The 23,069-nt window shown below is 38.4% G+C and overlaps 1 protein-coding gene across 1 annotated transcript in view; it reads right to left on the bottom strand.

The window, feature by feature from the left end:
- Positions 1 to 23,069, bottom strand: part of LRRC63 (leucine rich repeat containing 63) — a 46,679-nt gene that overhangs the window by 1,225 nt on the left and 22,385 nt on the right. Inside the window, exons 5-8 of the mRNA XM_045868560.1 lie at positions 12,722 to 12,820; positions 12,343 to 12,479; positions 9,389 to 9,472; positions 4,233 to 4,472 (exon numbers count right to left, since the gene is read on the bottom strand). Of these exons, the coding sequence (XP_045724516.1) occupies positions 4,233 to 4,472; positions 9,389 to 9,472; positions 12,343 to 12,479; positions 12,722 to 12,820 (560 nt within the window). The remainder of the gene's footprint in view (positions 1 to 4,232; positions 4,473 to 9,388; positions 9,473 to 12,342; positions 12,480 to 12,721; positions 12,821 to 23,069) is intronic.

The following is a 23,069-nucleotide window of genomic DNA, read 5'->3' as shown; positions in this document are numbered from 1 at the left end:
TTGTGTTCACTTGTAACTATTTCCATGAGACAGATTCTGAAGATTTACATTTCTATTTGAAGGGGTAAATAGGATACTGTCCAATTGCCTTCCACAAAGCTTTCACCAATTTATAGCAACTACTACTATTATCATATAGTATATGATAATCCAGTTTTGGGGTATCCAATGACAGCATTTAATGTCAATCTTTTTAATCTTAATAAAGCAGGTAAACAAAAAATCTGTTGCTGTTTGATATCACAGTTCCTTGATTATTAGTCAGATTTAACACACTTCATGTTTATCAGCGATCTCTGTGTCCTCATCCGTGAATTGCATATTCCTAACATTTATACACTTTTTATTGGTTATATCTTTTCTTTGATTTGAAGGAGACATACATATATATGTCAACAGCTATACCCATTGCAATATCTTCTTAATGGCTTGTCTCTTAATTTCATTGACAGTGTCATATTACATGGAATGATTCTACTTTTGTCAAATTTATGAAACTTGGCTCTACTGTTTATATATATATTTTAAAGATTTTATTTTATTTATTTATTTATTTATTTGACAGAGAGAGAGAGAGAGCACAAGCAGGGGGAGCAGCAGAGGGAGAAGGAGAAGCAGGCTCCCTGCTGAGCAGGGATCCCAATTTAGGGCTCGAACCCAGGTCCCTGGAATCATGACCTGAGCTGAAGGCAGACGCTTAACTGACTGAACCACCCAGGAGCCTCTACTGTTTATATTTTTTGTTTTGCTTAAAGTATCTTTCCCTGTCATGAAGTCATACAGATTAGTCTCCTATACTTGCTTGTAAAGGCTTTAAAGTTTTGCTTTTCATATTTAAATCATTAATCCAACTGGAAATGATTTTATATGTGATAGTGACAAACAGCAGGAATCTAACTGTACATTTTTCCCCTGTAGGTGACCGAAGATCTCAGTATCATTTATTGAAAAGTCTCCCCTTTCCGTACTGATCCACAGTGCTATTTTGTCGGATACCAAGTTTTCACATATGCATGAGAATGTAACTAGACTATGAGTTCTCTTCCACTGGTTAATTTGTCTTTCCTTGCATTTAATACCACCTGTATTACTTTCTCTAACTTGATAATAAGTCTTTATATCTGGTCAGCAAGTCCCTTCATATTAGGCTTCTTTCTCAGGCTTATCTTGGCCATTTTGGAGTCTCTGCTTTTCCATACATTTTATAACCAGCTTACCAAGTTTTTCAGAAGACTCTGTTGAGGTTTTGACCAGAACTACATTGAATATACAGCTCTTTTTAGGGAGAACTGATATATTTTGGCATTGAATCTTATTATACCTGAATATGTATCTTTCTCATTTAATTCAAACTTCTTTACCTTTTTGTCAAGCTTTAAGTTTTCTCTCCATAAATACAGAGTATATTTCTTTCTGCTATTATAAAAAGTATCATTTAAATATCACATCTCTCTTTTTTTTTTTTTTTTAGAGAGTGTGTGCACATATACGAGCATGCGGGGGAGAGGCAGAGGGAGAGGAAGAGAGAGAATCTTTTTTTTTTTTAAGATATTTTTTATTTATTTATTTGACGGAGAGACAGAGAGCACAGGTAGGCAGAGAGACAGGCCAAGGAAAAGGGAGAAGCAGGCTCTCTGCTGAGCAGGGAGCCCAATGCGGGGCTCTATCCCAGGACTCTGGGATCATGACCTGACCCAAAGGCAGTCGCTTAACCGACTGAGCCACCCAGGCGCCCCAAGAGAGAGAATCTTAAGCAGACTCCCTGCTGAGCACAGAGCCCAATGTGGGGCTGGGTCTCACAATCCTGAGATCATGACCTGAGCCAAAACCAGGAGTCAGACACTTAACCAACTGAGCCACGCAGGAGCCCCATATCTCTAATTTTTTGATGTCTGGTTTTAGTTAGACCTTCTTTTTAACACCACACCATAGGCATTGTTGTTACTACTATTTCATAGATCATAGAGATCATGTTTGTTTATCCACATATTTCTAATATATTTTCCTTCCATTCCTTCTTACATCCCAGGACCTGCTCCTGGAGTCCTGATGCACCACCTTTACAAGTTCCTTTAGTGAAAATCTAGGGCAAGTGAATTATCTGCTTTCTTTTTTCTGAAACGACATTCTTTCTCCCTTGTTCTTGCAGGTTAGTTGTGCTGGGCAAAATCACATGTCTTCAGTTACCGTCCCACTGTTGCTGGCAGCGGACTTGTTATTCTTTTAAGTGGCTTTTTTGTCCCTACATGATTTTAAGTCTTTGTCCTTGTCTGTGGTGTCCTTCAGTTTTACCACAAGGTGGTAAATAACTTAGCTTGTGTAGAGCTTTCAGCATCTGAATTCGCATCTTTCATTACTTCTGAAAATTTACAGAATTCTCAGGGATTATACGTCTATGTTAGAGTATGTATCTGTTTACCTCCTGTCTGCATAGATGCAAGACTGTCTTCAGTTCCCTCTGCATGTGTGTATAGTTGTCTGTTTAATCCATGCACCAAGTTAATTTCAACTGTTAACACTTACTTTCTTGAATTGAATTTCATTTAAAATTTCTTGTTCATATTTGCCGGGTCATATTTGATAGTCTTTTATTTCTTAACCACTTTTTTTTTCAAGATTTTATTTATTTATTTGAGAGAGAGAGAATGAGACAGAGAGCACAAGAGGGAAGAGGGCAGAGGGGGAAGCAGATCCCCCGGCGAGCAGGGAGCCCGATGTGGGACTCGATCCCGGGACTCCGGGATCATGACCTGAGCCAAAGGCAGTCGCTCAACCAACTGAGCCACCCAGGTGCCCTTAACCACTTTTAAAGTTAAAATTATATTTTAGGCTCAGATGGTTAAGCGTCTGCCTTCCGCTCAGGTCATGATCCCAGAGTCCTGGGATCGAGTCCCGAATCGGGCTCCCTGCTCCGCGGGAAGCCTGCTTCTCCCTCTCCCACTCCCCCTGCTTGTGTTCCCTCTCTCGCTGTGTCTCTCTCTGTCAAATAAATAAAAATAAAATCTTAAAAAAAATAAAAAATAAAAAAATAAAATTATATTTTATTACTTTAAACACGTAAAGTAGGTATTTCATGTTCTGTAAAATTCTAATATCTTAGATCCTTGGAGACGTGTACCTGTTGATTGGTTTTGCTGACTTTTACTCTTGGTGGCTTATTTCCTCATGTATTTGGAAATTTCTTTAAATTGAACTTGAACTTAATTTCCTGGAATCTCCAAAGTCTAAACTGAGGATGTTTCTTTTGAAAACATTTGTTTAACTGGAAAAAAGGCACTGCTTGAGGACACTTAGCCCATTCTTGGGTACAGAGTTGAGGACTGTCAGGTTCAGCTTTCCCTACTTTATGTGAATTCAAATCTTGTCCCATATCTGTTTACCACTCACTAGTTAGGTTTTACTTCTTTATAAAACTTTTTGGCCTTCGAGATTTTTCTTAGTTTTTCATGTACATTCAAATCTCATGCGCACTAACATCTCAATGCATTAAAATTGAAAACTTCGGGTCCTGGTCCCTTCTTTGTTGGTAGATTATTAATCACCTTTTTCAATTTCTTTGATGATTACTAGTCTGTTTAGGCTTCCTGCCTTTTATGGAGTCAATATTGGTAATTTATATACTCCTGGGAAATTACTTAGGCATACAACAAATATTTGTCAAATTAGTAATATAAGCACTGATGAGTGTAAAAATAGTTTTATACCATCTGAAGGAAATATGAGATAAGCTGAGTGGACTCCTAATGCATGGGGCTTAAAAACCCTGGTCCTGAGATTAGGCAATGATTCTCATGCTGGCCATTAATCCCTGAGGAGGAGAAATTGCTCTAAATAAGGCTGTTCTCTTCCTGGTCTCTAGGAAGTTAGAATATAAAGTGTTTCCCTGCATAGTGTGCCTGGGACTAAAGAACCCTTTTTTGGAAGAAACCACTTCTATGTCCTTAGTAATTCATAGAAAAGATGAATATCACAATGCTATAGATGTTGCCAGGTACACCTCAGCAATTTGTAACTCACACTGGAATTAAGTAGTAACTTGAGAATATTGGTAAATGGGCTGCATTTAGACGATATTATTATGTTTGAAGAGCCAGAAGGAGAAATTTAAAGAATTCTATGTATGTTCGAGGCTGTGGTGTGGGTGTGTTAAAACTGTCACCTGCCCTCTAATGAATAACATTTTAAATGCTTAAAAGTGTATTTTCATTAAAAGGGCTTTGGAATTTGCTCACCATTTTAGTAGCTTTTGAATTTCCACTGGGATCACATCATAATATTCATGTAGATTATTTTTTAAAAAGAAAAAAGAAGTAATCTGAGTAAGAGACGGTGGGCTATTCAAAGAATTCTCTTTCCAAAAAGCAGGATGTGTGAAAGTATTCTCAAACAGGATTTTTTTCAGGTTAAGCTTCAAAATTGCAGATGGAAAAGTCGTCAGTTCATTCCCATCAACATTCAGTTTTTCAAGTGATCTGCAAATAAAGGAAACTAAATTTAAAAGGTATTTATGCAATTTATAATACTGAAGTAAAATTTTTTCCCAGTGTTTCTGCAAATTGGCATCAAACGTAGTAGCAGTAAAATACAAGTGTTTAAGTATTTGCTTAGAATCAGAGAATTATAAAGCAAATGAAACAGTTTGTTATTATACAGATGAGTGCATTTGTGTGACTAGTAGAGTTACAGCATGTACTCTGGGTCTTTGCAACATGTCATTAGGAAAAAAGAAAAAATATAGTATAGTATAATGATACAAAGAAAGAATCTATTTTCATAGACAAATTGAACACCAGTACATATTTTTTTCCTTCAAGCCTAATCAAAACTGTGAAATTAACACTATCAAAATGTATCATGTGCTATGTTGCAACTTTGATTTTTCATCACCTGAATCCCCTTAGTTTTTACTGTGTCAGTTGCTTCTGATAATAGTGATTCCTTTGTTCAAAGAGAACCACCATTACTGATTTTCTCATTTTATACTACTTGTCTCAATGGTGTTTTTTTGTTTGTTTGTTTGTTTTACAGTCACTCATCCCCTTTCTACTTCGTGCTGAGGACAGGCAGAAAAGTATCTGTTTATGAGGGACACATAAATACAAATCAAAGGCTAGTCCAACTTGTCAAAGGTGCTAGGAGTGAAGTGGATGACATGAGGACTGTAGGTCATAAGTTGCTGGGAACTCTAGATTCTCATGTGCAGTGTAGTTTCTTCCTCACACAATTTAAATTCTTTGGTTCTGACTCCTGCTGACAATATTAAAACATGGTCAAGGAGGGATTTGAAACAATGAGGCTAGGAAGATGGCACCTCAGCTGTCTTCATCCCTCAGCCACAGTCTGACTACTGCACTTGTCACAGATTGGAAAAGGTGAGCAAGATCTCAGGCTTTACTTTGGTCCCAAAGGAGAGAGATGGCATTGTCACTTTGCTCCCTCAACACCAAACACAAGCCTAAGGGCCAGCAGCAGAGAGCCCAATGGAAAACCAGAATAAGTGTCATGGACTCTAGGGAAATGCCAGTGAGGGTCCTCAAATGCCCTGGGGGAGGCTGCCCCCGCCAGAGTTGCTTTATCTTAGAGGTTTCAGCAGTCTGGGCTCATCTTTCCTCTCGATGAGTTCTGCGGAGTTTGATAGGCTAAACAATCTTTAAAGCTGGAAGAGCTCCACGTTGAGACAGCCTTAGCAGCTGAGCATCCTAGGGGGCAGAGAAACTTTCTCCTGTCACACCACTGACACTCTCTGAATGGTGCTCGAAGACTGCCTTTGGTCCTGAGCAGAAGACAGATCAGCCAGAAGAGAAAAACTGACAAACACACAGAACAGTGCTCCTGGGGCAATTACACTCTGTGGAGGCAGAGACGTTGGGGTGGGGAGCAGGAGAAACACTTAATAAAATTCACTTAATAACACACACACACACACAGACTTTCTTGAACCCAAATACATGATTTGTAAAACTAAAGAATTAAGTGGATGAGCTGAAGAAGAACATGGTCTTCATACAGATTAGAGGTAAAGACAAAGTAGAAGAAATAACTCAGAGCAAAAATATAAAGAAAAAGCACAAGAAAAAACTATATAGATGCCATGGATGACAGGTCCAAGAGCCCTAACATATAAATAATAGGTGTTTCCGGAAGAGAAAATGAAACAGATGGAGAAGTGGTGATGGTTAAACATATTTCCTTGACTAAAAACAAAAAAGTTTAAGCTGGTGATTAAAAGAGTTCCTTGAATTCCCTGAAAGACAGATGTGATTTTGTGACTTACAAGAAATATATATTTCGTCTTCGTCCACAGTTCCCGGATCACAGCTCCCAAAACCCTTGAAATTTCCTGAGCAGTAAGAGCAAGGGGAACATCTTTTGTTATATTTTGTCTCTTGTTCTCACTTCTTGAATTCACTTCAGAGCCATAAAGGTGAAATGGGTGTCTTATTTTTCATTAACAAGCTCCTTTCCACCACAACTGGGTTTCTGTTAATGAAGTGACTTGGGGAAAGCACCTAAAGATGGGGCTGGTTTTTAGGGAACCGTTCCAACCATAAATGGCCATGACTTCCAGGGAGGGTAGAGGGTCCAGAGGTTAAATCAATTGCCAATGGCCACTGGTTTAATTAATCATGCCTATGTAATGAAACCTCCACATAAAAAAAAGAGAGAGAGAGACGGGTCAGAGACTTCCCAGGTTGGTGAATCAGAACACTTCAATATGCCAGTGGGCCAGGTCCTAAACTTCATGAGGACAGAAGCTCCTTTATTTGGGATTTTGCCTGATGTATCTCTTCATCTGGCTATTGATTTGTATCCTCTAATATATATCCTTTATAATAAACAGGTAACCCAGAGTGTCAACAGATTTCCTGACTTCTGTGAGCCAGTCTAGCAAATTAACAGAACCCGAAGAGGGAGTCATGGGAACCTCCAACCTGTAGCTGGTTGGTAAGAAGCACAGGTCTCCACCTGTAGCTGAAGGGGCGGGGGGGGGGGGGGGATGGGCTGCCTTATGGAACTGAGCCCTCAACCAGTAAAATCTGATGCCATCTCCAGGTGGATAGTGTCAGAATTGAGTTGAATTGTAGGACACCCAGCACATGTCCTAGAATTGCTTATTGGTGTGGGGAACATCAGTTTCCCCTAGCCATGGTAGAATTAGGTACAGAACAGTTTTAACAGGTTAAAAAAAAAAAAAAAAGACACACTCTTAAGCATAATCTGATAAAATTCCTGAAGACTCAGGATTATGAGAAAATCATAGTCTTTCCAGATAAAAGTAGGAACCACTTAAAAGGAAGAAGAAATCAAACCAGCATCAGGCACTGGAATCTGGGGGAGGCTGGGTTGCTGAGGACCTCTTATGGAAGGGGCTGCAATGCACGACCACCCACCTACTGGAGCCACCAGTTATCTGTTAGGATTAAAGATTCAGAGGAAAAAATGGCCCACAAACTCTAACTGAGGAACGTAAATAAGAGAAAACTCTAGACAATGAATCAAAGGAGGTATCTCCAGGTTCTGGATGAGACGAAAGAAGGGCAGTAAGCTATGGGTCTTGAAATACATAGAGTCAAATATAAATGGAGAATGACTGCAAATGCTTATGAGACCTCAGCACTAAATAAATATTCTTTAAATAAAAAGAGATGTAATGAAGAGAAAAATACTAATGAGAACATGAAACTGAAGTTTCTAAACCATCTCAGCAACACCTAGAATCAAATAAGGGGTAAGTGAATTTGGAGGAAAAGCAGGAAGATAAAAGAATTCTCAAGGTCTCAACTGTTGGTGGAAGGCAGCAGAGGGGGATGGACCACCATAGAGGGGGAAGTAGCTTTTATCTTGGTTTTATAAAATATTAAAGAAAAATGTGTTTTTGTGTTTTGGGGGGAAAAAAGATAGCCATTAATAGCCTGGGAAAGTACAGTAGAGTTCCAAAATTAATGTGGGAGGAAAAAAAGAGAACAAATAGCATCCTGAAAAAAATCACACACACACACACACACACACACAGAAGGCAAATAGGAAAAGAAAAATATAAATAAACAATAAATACACAGTAAAATGGAAGGAAAAAAATGGAATATATCAGCTACCAGCCATAACAAACGTGAGCAGGTTGAATTCTCCTATTAAAATATAAAGATTTTTGCACGGATAATTAAATAACTGGTACAAATATTAGAAAAGCAGAGAGAAAAATATCTTGCTTTACTGAAGATAAGACTATGCTCCTAGAAAACCAAAGAAAATCTAGTAAAAGTGAACCAGAATGAAGATAATTTTGGTTATATAGCTTGATTTTAAATTCACGTAAGGAAGGACATAGCTTTTCTCTATTCTGTACTGGCAATAGCTAGAAATAAAAATTAGAGAAAATGTTACATTCATGGTAGCAACACAATTATAGAATACTTAGAGAAGGTTAGTAATAAAGATAAAGGACTTATGTGAAATGAGTCATAAATTTTAAAAAAGATTTTATTTGTTTATTTTAGAGAGAGAGAGTATGGGGAGGAGAGAGGAAGGGAGAGGGAGAGGGCAAGAATCTCAAGCAGGCTCTGTGCAGAGCCTGATGTGGGTCTGGAGGTGGGGCTCGATCTCACAACCCTGAAATCATGACCTGAGCCGAAACCAAGAGTTGGCCCCTCAGCCAATGGAGCCACCCAGGTACCCCAATTCATAAATTCTTATGAAGGACATAAAACAAGAGCTGAACAAACGAAAAAAATATGCTATGTTTTAGGATGAAAAGATTTATTAACATCAGAAATGTAAATTCTTCAAAATTTATATATAAACTCAGGACAATTCCAATCAAAACCTCAGTTTTGTGTTTATATTTTTTTGGGGTGGAGGAGCTTCGAATTATATTAAATGATCTTAAAGCTCATGATCTAAAGAGAATAGTTAAAAGACTATTATTGAAAAATAATCTCCCTACTAATTATTAAAAATTATTCTAAAGTCATAATCAAAATAGTATGGTACTGACCTAGGAGGACATAGATGAACTTCAGAGACTTTTTAAAAATCAATGTGAGAAAGAATCAGAGCTTGGTATTAGGCTTACACTGTATATATGTATTTCCTTACCCCAAATAAATAAAACTGATAAGAACTAGAGGTGTACACACAGAAAAACGGACAAAATGATGCGTGTCATTCTATTAAGGAGCCATTGGTACAGCTTTTAAATAATTACTGAAAATATTGCGTCTTAAAAATACCAATCATTCAAATTATGTTTTTGTAAATGTGATGTTTTCATATATTATGTTTTGTGGCTATTAAATATATGAAAGAACTCAATTTTCTCCAACACAGTCATCACCAAATATATCCTTACAGGGCATACGACTTTGTGTACTTACGACTTCCAAAATACCTGAGTTTCTGGATTTCATTTGGAATGGAAACAATACTATTGTAAGAAATATCAAGTTCCTCAAGATGGGACAAAAAAAATAACCTTAGATAGAAAGAGAAAATGAAATTAAAAATGATTACATGTTTGTCATTACGAGGTATGAATAAAGAATTAAATACTTGAGCAAATAGAAGTATAGAGAAACTACATTTTTCTACGATCTTGAAATTTATGGACTTCTTTTCATTATAGGTAGTTTAATGACAACCAAAGTTCCTAAAAGGATTCATTTATCCTTTAAGACTGCTTTGAAATGTTTGGAGTGGATAAAGCCCCATACAGAAAAAGCCACCTGAGAAATTTCTAACACATTTAGAGATAATCTTTTCTTGGTTGCTGTATTAGTTTCCTAGGGCTGACCTAACAAATAACCACAAAGCCAGGTGGCTCAGAGCAACGGACACAATCTCTCACAGTTCTGGAGGCCGGAAGTCCGAAGTCAAGGTGTCAGTGGAGTGGGTTCTTTCTGGAGGCTGTGAGGGCCCTCCAGTTAGGCTTTAGGATGGAAAAAGACAAGAAACAAAAGAAAGGGGAAAACAAAACAAAACAAGGATAGGAGAGAGACACATTCTGGTGATGTCATTACCCCTTAAATGAACAAAATATCCCACATATTTCATGAACAAATGCTATCTCAAAGCTTTGGGAAAAAGAAGAAACCTTTTGGATTTTTGAAATGATCTATTTATTTTACAAGAAAATTAAATAGGCAAATCACAGACCTTTTCATGGTTACAAAACTTCATTTAATCTGAGAGAGTGGATTATACATTTCCATAGTATAATCAAGGGCATAACTGTAACTGTAGAGGGCCTACGTGTAAGGGGCATAGCTAGGATGAGAACCCAGGTCTTTGTGCCTAAGGAATCCGGGCTTTCCTATCTGCATTTGCTTTATACTCTATGCCCCAAGCAGGTCAAAGCAAAAATAGTAGCAACAAAAATTTAGGCCTTGGTGAATCTGTGCTGTCTGTCTCCCCTTGATATGCATACATAACCTATGTTATTTAATAAAAAAATATACTGCTTTAGGGGTGCCTGGGTGGCTCAGATGGTTGAGCATCTGCCTTCAGCTCAGATCATGATCCTGGGGTCCTGGGATTGAGCCCCGCATCGGGGTCCCTGCTCGACGGGGAGCCTGCTTCTCCCTCTCCCTCTGCCACTCCCCCGTCTGTGCTCTCTCTCTCTCTGTCAAGTAAATAAATAAAATCTTTAAATATATATATATATATATATATATATATATATATATACTGCTTTATTTTAGAAACACTAATATTTTTGAGAAATAGCTCCTTAAAACTTTTTGAATATAACCAATAGTTAACCAATAGTTCAAACTAATTTGCTTAATCTCTAAATAGTGAACAATGTTGACCCTGTAGTTATGAACAAGTTGTAGTTGCTTTAGGAATTTTTACATTTTGTTTAAATGACAGTTACGGTTATTAAAGTTTATAATTACAATTTTATAGATTATTAAATATAAATTTTATTTAGATGCACATATACATATATGCACATATACATATATATAAGTGTCTCTATATGCACATATATATGTAGTTGTGTGTGCATATATGTGTATATATACATGCAGGGTTATGTGTGTGCATATATATACACAAATATATATATATACACACACACAGAAATAATTATAGACATGAGTGTACACACAGATTAGTATACATACATATATTACTTAGCTCTGTTCCCAGGGAGTGTCTAGAAGCAATGTCGTCCCAATAGCATTGGAACATCTAGTACCCAGATCTCAGTTTTAAATACCATCTTCCAATAAAAAGGAAGCAGGGTTTACTTAGAGAAATAGCTGCTTCTAGTATCAAGGCAGGGAAAATACAATTTACATTACTGTTGAAAAATATAGATGATTTAAACAGAAATAAAATACACACAATGCAATATTCTTACTTTTAGTGTTGATTTCTTATATATATTATATGTGATGTGAAATGCATATATATATATATTTATGCAATATTCTTACTTTTAGTGTTGATTTCTTATATATATTATATGTGATGTGAAATGCATATATATATATATTTATTTATACAGACATGGTATAACTTTTACATGCTTTTTTGTTCTTTTAAATGATTGAATAGTTTTACAGTTTATGAATGTAGAATTTGTTGGATTGATAAATATGAACAATGCTGGGTGAACAACTTTATAAATGAATTTTGATGCATTTCCTTAATTACTATGAGAATCTTCTTTATAAAATGTTGTTCAACTATTTAAGAGTCCCTGTCCCTTTGCCCTTAAGCCACATTCAATTTGTTAAACTCTAACCTGAAAGATGTATCTTGTTTTGCATTTGGCTAAGGTTTTGGTTTAGGAATTAAATAATTACCAGTCCATATGTCTGGAAAAATTCCATCCCTTTTATACCCAAATATCAACATTCCCATTAAAGGATGTTACGTATCATACTGGCTAATTTCTTGATTTATAGATTAGGAAATTGAGAGCAAGAAGGTTAAGTGACTCTCCAGATAAAACAGATCATTATCAATTTTGAAGTTAAAAGTCTAGATTTCCTAATTCCATATGCAGTGTCCTTTCCATATGCACAAAGGCTGTCAAGAGATCAGTGCAAGTTTCTCACTTGAGCCTCCTTCTATGATTTGTGTTCATTTAATCTATACTCAAATAATGAATCTCTAGATGAGCATTCACTAGCCCCGCATTAGTTGCCATTTATGTAGCTGCTAGGATTACCTTTAACACAATGATAAGAAGCAAATCAGCTAATTGGAAGAGAATGGGAATCATTCAATGGCTAAAAAAGTTGCTAGCCATTTTCAAAAGGGAAATTGATCTCTTTCTAAATTATAAGCTCTTTATTTTCTGTGCTCATAATCTCAGGCTATCGACCTTACCCAGGTGGAAGAGTAGTAATCAAATTAAAGGCAATGCTGAATATTCTAAGGAGCTTAAGTTGTTGAATTTCAGAAGAGATTTCTTTGATAGGATTATTTCTCAGTAATAGTATTTGTAAATTTTTAAGACAAAGTATCTGAGGAACAGAAGGGAGAAACAAACATGAGTAGAATGATAAAGTATCACAGATCTCTATTTGGTACATTTTATATAAACCCTTTGAACTAATGTAGTAGAATCAGCAAAGGAACATTGATTGGCTATATCATCTATCTCTTTTTTTACTCTTTTCCAGGGTATCATAAATGTCTATTTTTTATTATAATTATTATTAATAAGAAATTAGTGTGATATTCACAATGATAAAAATGGACTCACTTCTGTGGGAAAGTAACTGATATCGTTAAAGGATAAGTTAAGATATATCAACTGGGAAGCCAAAATCGTTAAGTCTGGACATTTCATGATAAAAAAGCCCTAAAAGAAAGTGACAAGAGATAAAAGAGGTTAATTAACAATGCACAAAATATTTTATACAAAAGTAAAAAAACAAAATGAGCACATAACTGAGTGACAGTGCTTGACACAATACACTAGCAAACCTACATTCACCTTCCATTCATTTGTTAGTCTGCCATAATAATAATTCCTTAAATATGGAAAGGATAGAAACAAAATAGAAACACTGCTAAGTATTCATGTATATAATAAGTTTAGTGTTAGGTGTGTGACAGGAATTATTTTGATTAACCACAAGCAAACATTTATGGAGTGTCCGTTGCATGCTGAAATGTAAGTAAATATATTTTATATTTAATTATCTCTTTTATCTTATTTTTTTCCTGTTTCTCCTTCTATTTCTGTTATCTTTATATTAATCTAATGTCTATCTAAAACTTCTTGCTTAAGTATGCCAATTCTGATTGAGGAGAACTATGCCCTGATATGAACTAAATGTTTGCACTGCCTGCAAACTGTTATGTTAAAAGCCCCAAACCCCAATGTGATGGCATCTAGAGGTGAGGCCTTTGTGAAGTGATTAGGGTTAGATGAAGTCTTAAGGGTAGAGCCCTTATAATGGGATTAGTGCCCTTATAAGAAGAGGAGGGGACCAGAGCTCTTTCTTTCCACCAGGAGAAGATACAGGAAGAAAGTAGGTGTGAGCAAGAGACCTCTAACCAGGAAACAAATCAGCTGACACCCATCTCAGTGTTGGACTCCCGGGCTGCCAGAACTGTGAGAAATTAATGGTATTTTGTCATAGCAGTCAGAACTGATTAAGACCTGTCTGGTGCCCCCAGTATCTTTAATATTCCAGGAAAATTGAAACATTTGTTTCTTAAGGGTCATGGGATCAGTAGTGGTCAAGTGAATGGACCAAGGCCCTCCACTGTTGGAGGATCAGACAGACCTCAGCTTGGGGAGAAGGGGGACACAGTTGCAGGTGCATTAGGCTATGCCGCCTACCATATAAGAATGAAAGGCTCGGGCGCCTGGGTGGCTCAGTTGGTTAAGCGACTGCCTTCGGCTCAAGTCATGGTCCCGGAGTCCTGGGATCGAGTCCCACATCGGGCTCCCGGCTCAGCGGGGAGCCTGCTTCTCCCTCTGACCCTCTCCCCTCTCATGCTGTTTCTCTCTCTCTCTCAAATAAATAAATAAATAAAAATCTTTAATAATAAAAAAAAAAAAGAATGAAAGGCTCATGGCTAAAGAACCTTGACGTTGATAGTACTAGTTTCAAGACTGACCTTTTATTAAAGTATTACTATTTCTAAATGTGTAAATAGACAAAAGTAGGTATTCTTTTTTCCTATCATAAACACTTGTCTGCAGAACTAGTGCTGCACTTACATAGCAGAAATGTGTCTATTCTTTCCACTTAGTGCACTCAGACAGCTAGCACCTTTACATTTCCTTCTGCCTGGAAAGTTCTTTCCTCATCTCGTCCCATGAACTCTATAGTCTCACCTCATCAGTGGCCTGCACAGAGTCAGCTGTCTGCTCATACATCATCAGACCAGAGAGGCCTTTCCTAACCAACGTATGACAAATAGCAACCTCTCAAACCAGCGCTCCAGTGATGATTGCCTGTCCCTGTCACTTGCTTTATTTTTCTTCATAGTTCTTATAATCACAGGACAGACTATGTACAAATATATGTATGGTCTCACCCCACTAAGGTATAATAAGCTCCATAAAATAGGTATTCTCTTCCATTTTGCACACTGATATATAGTAAGATACATAGTTTACCATTGGCACATGGTGGGTTCTTAAATATTGGCTGAATGAGTGAATATCCAGAACCTTGATGTTGCCTCTTGTAATCCTAGGGACCTTCACTAGGAGGCTGGCCCACCACATGTACCCTGGATCTCTCTTTTACCATCCCATCATAAAACCTGTTTGCTGTAGTTATCATGTAAAGGCTGTGTAGAACTAAGCACTAAGAGGAGTGTGGTCCAAGATGGCGGAGGAGTAGGAGACCTGGATCTCGTCTGGTCCCAGGAATTCAGCTGGATAGGGATCAAACCACTCTGAACACCTACGAACTCAACAGGAGATCGAAGAAAAGAAGAGCAGCGACTCTCTGAACAGAAAAGCGACCACTTTCTGGAAGGTAGGATGTGCGGAGAAGTGAATCTGAGGCGATATTCGGGAGGATAGACGGCGGGGGAGGGGCCTCCGTCGGCCGCTTCTGGCAAGTGATAGAGCCGCGGAGCACAAAATCGGAACTTTTAGAAGTTGGCTCCGCTGAGGGATGTCACTCCGGTGGCTAAGCGGGGGGTGGAACCCTCACGGGACAGTGTGGTCTCAGGACCCTCGGGGTCACAGAAAGACGGGGGGTGCCTGAGTGCAGCAGAGCTCCCAGGTATCAGAGCGGGGAAGCCAGTTGCAGAGATGGAGCTGAGGCGCGGGCTCTCAGCTCGGGGTGGCCATAAACCGTCATCCGCGGCACAGTCGGGCCACTGCTCCTCCAGCAGGGACCCAACAAGCGGCAGATCCGGGGAGACTCCCCTTCCTCCCCCGGGAGGAGCCGCGCGGGAGCGCACCGCAGGGATCTGCTGGGTTTGGAGACTCCACCCGGGGTCGGGTGCCAGAGATAGAAATGCGCGGTCACAGGCCGGGCGAGCACGGAGTGTGGCTGGAGAGCGGGGAGATGGGAGTGACTGACGGCTTTTCTCTGGGGGCTCACTGAGGAGCGGGGCCCCGAGTTCTCGGCTCCTCCGAGGCGGAGATTGGGAGGCCGCCATTTTCACTCTCCGCCTCCAAAGCTGTACGGAAAGCTCGCAGGGAACAAAAGCCCCGGAGAGCAAACCCGAGCAGATTACTTAGCCGGGAGGGGGCAAGGGCGGGGCAATTCCGCCTCCGGCAGAGACATTTGGAAACCACGGCAACAGGCCCCTCCCCAGAAGATCAGCGAGAACAGCCAGCCAAGACCAAGTTTACCGATCAATGAGAACGGCAGAAGTCCAGCACTAGGGGAATACTGCACGTAGAATTCATGGCTTTTTTACCATGATTCTTTTTTTTTTTAATTATTTTTTTTAAAAGACTTTTATTTATTTGAGAGAAGGGGTTGGGGGAGGGAGAGAGAGGGGAAGAAGCAGACTCTCCACTGAGCAGGGAGCCCGATGTGGGGCTGAATCCCAGGACCCTGAGATCAGGACCTGAGCCAAAGGCAGACACTTCACGGATTGAGCCACCTAGGCACCCCAGCTTTCTTGTTTCTTTATTCTTTCAACTTTAATTTTTAAAATTTTCTTTATTTTTTCTTTTTCTTCTTGAATTTTTCTTCTTTCCTTTTTAAACCAACTGCTTATCTTATCAATTCCTTTTTCAAAATCTTTTTTAATTTTCATTTTTAGTCATATTCTATCCCTTCATTGTATTTAATGTTATTTTGTGTGTGTGTATATATATGTACATATATATATATTATAAGTTTTTCTTTCTTTAAAATTTTGGGATGCAGTTTCTTCTAACAGACCAAAATACACCCCAAATCTAGTGTATGGCTCTGCTCTATTCACCAGCTTGATCATATATTTTTTTTCTTTTCCCCCTGGTTTTGGGTCTCTTCTAATTATTTAGTGTATATTTCTCTGGGGTTGTTGTTACCATTTTAGCATTTTGTTCTTGTTCATCTGTTCTTCTCTGGACAAAATGACAAAATGGAAAACTCACCTCAAAGAAAAAAAGAATAAGAGGCAGTATCAACTTCCAGTGACCTAGTCAATATGGAGATTAGTAAGATGTCTGAACTAGAGTTCAGAATAATGATTAAAAGATACTAGCTAGGCTTGAAAAAAACCATAGAAGATACTAGAGAATCCCTTTCTGGAGAAATAAAATCTAACCAAGTCAAAATCGAAAAGACTATTAATGAGGTGCAATCAAAAATGGAGGCTCTAGGGGCGCCTGGGTGGCTCAGATGGTTAAGCGTCTGCCTTCAGCTCAGGTCATGATCTCCCAGTCCTGGGATCGAGCCCCACATCAGGCTCCCTGCTCAGTGGAAGCCTGCTTCTCCCTCTCCTTCTGCCTGCTCCTTCCCCTGCTTGTACACTCCCTCTCCCACTGTGTCTCTCTGTGTTAAATGAATAAAATCTTAAAAATTAATAAATAAAATCTAAAAAAAAAAAAAGGAGGCTCTAACTACTAGGATAAATGAGGCAAAAGAGAGAATTAGTGCTAGAGAAGACCAAATGATAGAGAATAAAGAAGCTGAAAAAGCGATAAACAACTACTGGATCATGAGGGGAAAATTCAAGAGATAAGTGATACCATAAAGCAAAACAATATTAGAATAATTGGGATCCCAGAAGAAGAAGAGAGAGAGGGGCAGAAGGTATATTTGAGCAAATCATAGCAGAGAACTTCCCTAATTGGGGAAGGAAACAGGCATCAAAATCCAGAAGGCACAGAGAGCCCCCCTCAAAATCAATAAAAATAGGTCAACACCCCGACATCTACTAGTAAAACTCACAAATCTCAGAGACAGAGAAAATCCTGAAAGCAGCTAAGGACAAGACGTCTGTAACCTACAATGGTAGAAACATTAGATTGGCAGCAGACCTATCCACAGAGACCTGGCAGGCCAGAAAGGACTGGCATGATATATTCAGGTACTAAATGAAAAAAATATGCAGCCAAGAATACTTTATCCAGCTAGGCTCTCATTGAAAACAGATAAAAAGCCTCCAGGAAAACAGAAACTAAAAGAATTTGCAATCACCAAACCAGCCCTACAAGAAATATTGAAAGGGGTCCTCTAAGCAAAGAGAGAGCCCAAAAGTAACAGAACAGAAAGGAACAGAGACAATATACGGTAACAGTCACCTTACAGGCAATACAATGACATTAAATTCATATCTTTCAATAGTTATCCTGAATGTAAATGGGCTAAATGCCCCAATCAAAAGACACAGGGTATCAGATTGGATAAAAAAGCAGGACGCATCTATATGCTGTCTGCAAGAGACTCATTTTAGACCCAAAGACACCTCCAGACTTAAAGTGAGGGGGTGGAAAACCATTTACCATGTGAATGGACATCAAAAGAAAGCTGGGGTGGCAATCCTTATATCAGACAAATTAGATTTTAAACCAAAGACAATGATAAGAGATCAGGAAGGACACTGTATCATACTTAAAGGGTCTATCCAACAAGAAGATCTAAAAATTTTAAATATTTATGACCCTAACATGGGAGCAGCCAATTATATAAGTCAATTAATAACAAAACCAAACACGTCGACAATAATACAGTAACAGTAGGGGACTTTAACACCCCCCTCACTGAAATTGACAGATCATTTAAGCAAAAGATCAACAAGGAAATAAGGGCTTTAAATGATACATTGGACCAGATGGACTTCACAGATATATTCAGAACATTCCATCCCAAAACTACAGAATACACATCCTTCTCTAGTGCACATGGAACATTCTCCAGGATAGATCACATCCTGGGTCACAAATCAGGTCTCAACCACAATATTGGGATCATTCCCTGCATATTTTCAGACCACAGTGCTTTGACACTCAAACTCAGTCACAAGAGGAAAGTTGGAAAGAACTCAAATACATGGAGGCTAAAGAGCATCCTACTAAAGAATGAATGGGTCAACTAGGAAATTAAAGAAGAATTAAAAAAAAAAATTCATGGAAACAAATGAAAATGAAAACACAACTGTTCAAAATCTTTGGGATTCAGCAAAGGCAGTCCTAAAAGGGAAGTATACAGCAATAGAAGCCTTTCTCAAGAAACAAGGTCTCAAATACACAACCTAATCCTACACCTAAAGGAGCTGGAGAAAGAACAGCAAATAAAGCCTAAACCCAGCTGGAGAAGAGAAATAATAAAGATCAGAGCAGAAATCAATGAAATAGAAACCAAAAAAAACCAGAACAGATCAATGAAACTAGGAGCTGGTTCTTTGAAAGAATTAATAAGATTGATAAGCCCCTGGCCAGACTTATCAAAAAGAAAAGAGAAAGGACCCAAATAAATAAAATGATGAATGAAAGAGGAGAGATCACAACCAACACCAAATAAATACAAACAATTATAAGAACATATTATGAGCAACTATATGCCAACAAATTAGACAATGTGGAAGAAATTGATGCATTCCTAGAGACATATAAACTACCAAAACTGAACCAGGAAGAAACAGAAAACCTGAACAGACCCATAACCAGCAAGGAAATTGAAGCAATAATCAAAAATCTCCCAACAAACCAGAGCCCAGGCCAGATGGCTTCCCAGGGGAATTCTACCAGACATTTAAAGAAGAATTAATACCTATTCTTCTGAAACCGTTCTAAAAAATAGAAATGGAAGGCAAACTTCCAAGCTCATTTTATGAGGCCAGCATTACCTTGATCCCAAAACCAGACAAAGACCCCACCAAAAAGGAGAATTACAGACCAATATCCCTGATGAAAAATTCTCACCAAAATACCAGCCAATAGGATCCAACAGTACATTAAAAGGATTATTCACCACGACCAAGTGGGATTTATTCCTGGGCTGCAAGTTCAGTTCAACATCCACAAACCAACCAATATGATACACTACATTAATAAAAGAAAGGATAAGAACCATATGATCCACTCAGCAGATGCAGAAAAAGCATTTGACAAAATACAACATCCTTTCTTGATTAAAACTCTTCACAGAGGAGGGATAGAGGGTACATACCTAGATATCATAAAAGCCATCTATGAAAAACCCACAGCGAATATCATTCTTAATGGGGAAAAACTGAGAGCTTTTCCCTTAAGGTCAGGAAAATGGCAGGGATGTCCACTATCACCACTGCTATTCAACATAGTATCACAAGTCCTAGCCACAGCAATCAGACAACAAAAAGAAATAAAAGGCATCTGAATTGGCAAAGAAGAAGTCAAACCCTCACTCTTTGCAGATGATATGATACTTTATGTAGAAAACCCAAAAGACTCCACCCCAAAACTGCTAGAACTCATACAGGAATTCAGTAAAGTGGCAGGATATAAAATCAGTGCAAAGAAATCAGTGGCATTCCTATATACCAACAACAAGACAGAAGAAAGAGAAATTAAGGAGTTGATCCCATTTACAACAGCACCCAAAACCATAAGATACTTAGGAATAAATCTAAGCAAAGAGGCAAAGAATCTGTACTCAGAAAACTAGAATACTCATGAAAGAAATTGAGGAAGACATAAAGAAATGGAAAAAGTTTCCATGCCCATGGATTGGAAGAACAAATATTGTTAAAATGTCTATGCTACCTAGAGCAATCTACACATTTAATGCAATCCCTATCAACATACCATCAACTTTTTTCACAGAAACGGAACAAATAATCCTAAAATTTATATGGAACCAGAAAAGACCCTGAATAGCCAGAAGAATGTTGAAAAAGAAAAGCAAAGCTGGTGGCATCACAATTCCGGACTTCAAGCTTTATTACAAAGCTGTAATCATCAAGATAGTATGGTATTGGCACAGAAATAGACATATAGATCAATGGAATAGAATAGAGAACTTAGAAATTGACCCTCAACTCTATGGTCAACTAATTTTTGACAAAGCAGGAAAGAATATCCAATGGAAAAAAGACAGTCTCTTCAACAAACAGTGTTGGGAAAATTGGACAGTCACATGCAGAAGAATGAAACTGGACCATTTCCTTACACCATACACAAAAATAGACTCAAAATGGATGAAAGACCTAAATGTGAGACAGGAATCCATCAAAATCCTTGAGGAGAACACAGGCAGCAACCTCTTCGACCTCAGCTTCAGCAACTTCTTCCTAGACACATCGCCAAAGGGAGGGAAGCAAGGGCAAAAATGAACTATTGGGACTTCATCAAGATAGAAAGCTTTTGCACAGCAAAGGACAGTCAACAAAACCAAAAGACAACCAACAGAATGGGAGATGATATTTGCAAATGACATATCAGATAAAGGGCTAGGATCCAAAATCTATAAAAAACTTATCAAACTCAACACCCAAGGAACAAATAATCCAGTCAAGAAATGGGCAAAAGACATGAACAGACATTTTTCCAAAGAAGAGGTCCAAATGGCCAACAGACACATGAAAAAATGCTCCACATCACTCAGCATCAGGGAAATACAAATCAAAACCACAATGAGATATCACCTCACAACAGTCAGAATGGCTAAAATTAACAAGTTAGGGAACGACAGATGTTGGCGAGGATGCGGAGAAAGGGGAACCCTCCTACACTGTTGGTGGGAATGCAAGCTGGTGCAGCCACTCTGGAAAACAGTATGGAGGTTCCTCAAAAAGTTGAAAATAGAGCTACCATATGGCCCAACAATTGCACTACCAGGTATTTACCCCCAAAGATACAAACGTAGTGATCTGAAGGGGCACCTGCACCCCAATGTTTATAGCAGCAATGTCCACAATAGCCAAACTATGGAAAGAGCCCAGATGTCCATCAACAGATGAATGGATAAAGAAGATGTGGTGTATATATATACAATGGAATATTATGCAGCCATCAAAAAAATGAAATCTTGCCATTTGCAACGACATGGATGGAACTAGAGGGTATTATGCTAAGCAAAATAAGTCAATCAGAGAAACAATTATCAGATGATCTCACTGATATGTGGAATTTGAGAAATAAGGCAGAGGATCATAGGGGAACAGATTAAAAAATGAAACAAGACAAAACCAGAGAGGGAGGCAAACCATAAGAGACTCTTAATCTCAGAAAACAAACTGAGGGTTGCTGGAGTGGAGCGGGGTGGGAGGGATGGGGTGGCTGGGTGATAGACATTGGGGAAGGTATGTGCTATGGTGAGCACTGTGAATTGTGTCAGACTGATGAATCATAGACCCATACCCCTGAAACAAATAATACATTATTTGTTAATAATAAAAAATAAAGTAACATAAAATTGAATTAAATTTAAAAAGAAAAGAAAAAAAAGAACTAATTGCTAAGAATATGGAGTCCTTCCCAATCTCCTTTATTTTTTTTAAAGATTTTATTTATTCATTCAAGACACAGAGATAGAGAGAGACAGCACGAGCAGGGGGAGAGGCAGAGGGAGAAGCAGGCTCCCTGCTGAACCAGGAGCCAGACATGGGACTCGATCCCAGGACCCTGGGATCATGACCCGAGCCAAAGGCAGACACTTAACCATCTGAGCCACCCAGGCGCCCCCTTCCCAATCTCTTGAACTGCTCTAGCACCCTTAAGTACTTATATCTTGGGTCTGTATTAGATTAATTGGTATACTTGCTTTGTGTAAGTTTTTGTTCATATAAAGTCTGCTTCTTTTAATAAGGCCCTGAACTAGATCAGGAATTATGACATTTAATTCTTTTATATCACGCTCCACAAAGCTCAGGATTCTACTCTGGAGTCAAATTTTTTTTTTTTTTTAAGATTTTATTTATTTTTTAGAGAGCGAGCGAGAGAGAAACAGCATGAGAGGGGAGAGGGTCAGAGGGAGAAGCAGGCTCCCCGCTGAGCCGGGAGCCCGATGTGGGACTCGATCCCAGGACCCTGGGATCATGACCTGAGCCAAAGGCAGACGCTTAACCATCTGAGCCACCCAGGCACCCTGGAGTCAAATATTTTTTAAAATAATATTAATGGCTGTGGAAATAAAGTTTTTCTTCACTAGCTCCACCCAACTCTTTATAAGCTACATTCTTTCTCCATTTAAAGCAAGAATTAGCAAACTACACTCTGCCACCTGTTTTTCTAAATAAAGTTTTAATGGAACATAGCCATGCTCATAAGTTTTAAGTATTATATATAGCTGCTTTTGCACTACAGAACAGAGTTGAGTAGTGACAGAGACCATGCAACCCTCAAAGACTAAGGTTTTACTATCCAGCCGTCTACAGAAAAACTCACCAACCTCTGATTTAAAGTAATTCATTCCTGGTGCATCTGGATGACTCAATTGGTAAAGCATCCTACTCTTGATCTCAGCTCAGGTCTTGATCTCAGCATTGTGAGTTCAAGTCCCATGTAATGAACGAACGAACGAATGAATGAATGAATAAAGTAATTCACTTCAAAGGGCACCTGGCTGGCTCAGTCAATAGAGTATGTGACTCTTCTTTTTATTTATTTATTTATTTATTTATTTATTTATTTATTTATTTATTTATTTAAGATTTTATTTATTTGCGAGAGAGAGAATGAGAGACAGAGAACATGAGAGGGAGGAGGG

Source organism: Mirounga angustirostris, unplaced genomic scaffold, assembly GCF_029215605.1.
Source record: "Mirounga angustirostris isolate CCGP_5_RB_7025 unplaced genomic scaffold, mMirAng1.0.hap1 SCAF_3, whole genome shotgun sequence".
Taxonomy (NCBI): domain Eukaryota; kingdom Metazoa; phylum Chordata; class Mammalia; order Carnivora; family Phocidae; genus Mirounga; species Mirounga angustirostris.
Note: the sequence above shows the minus strand (reverse complement) of the source record. Positions and strands in the feature narration are given on the sequence as shown.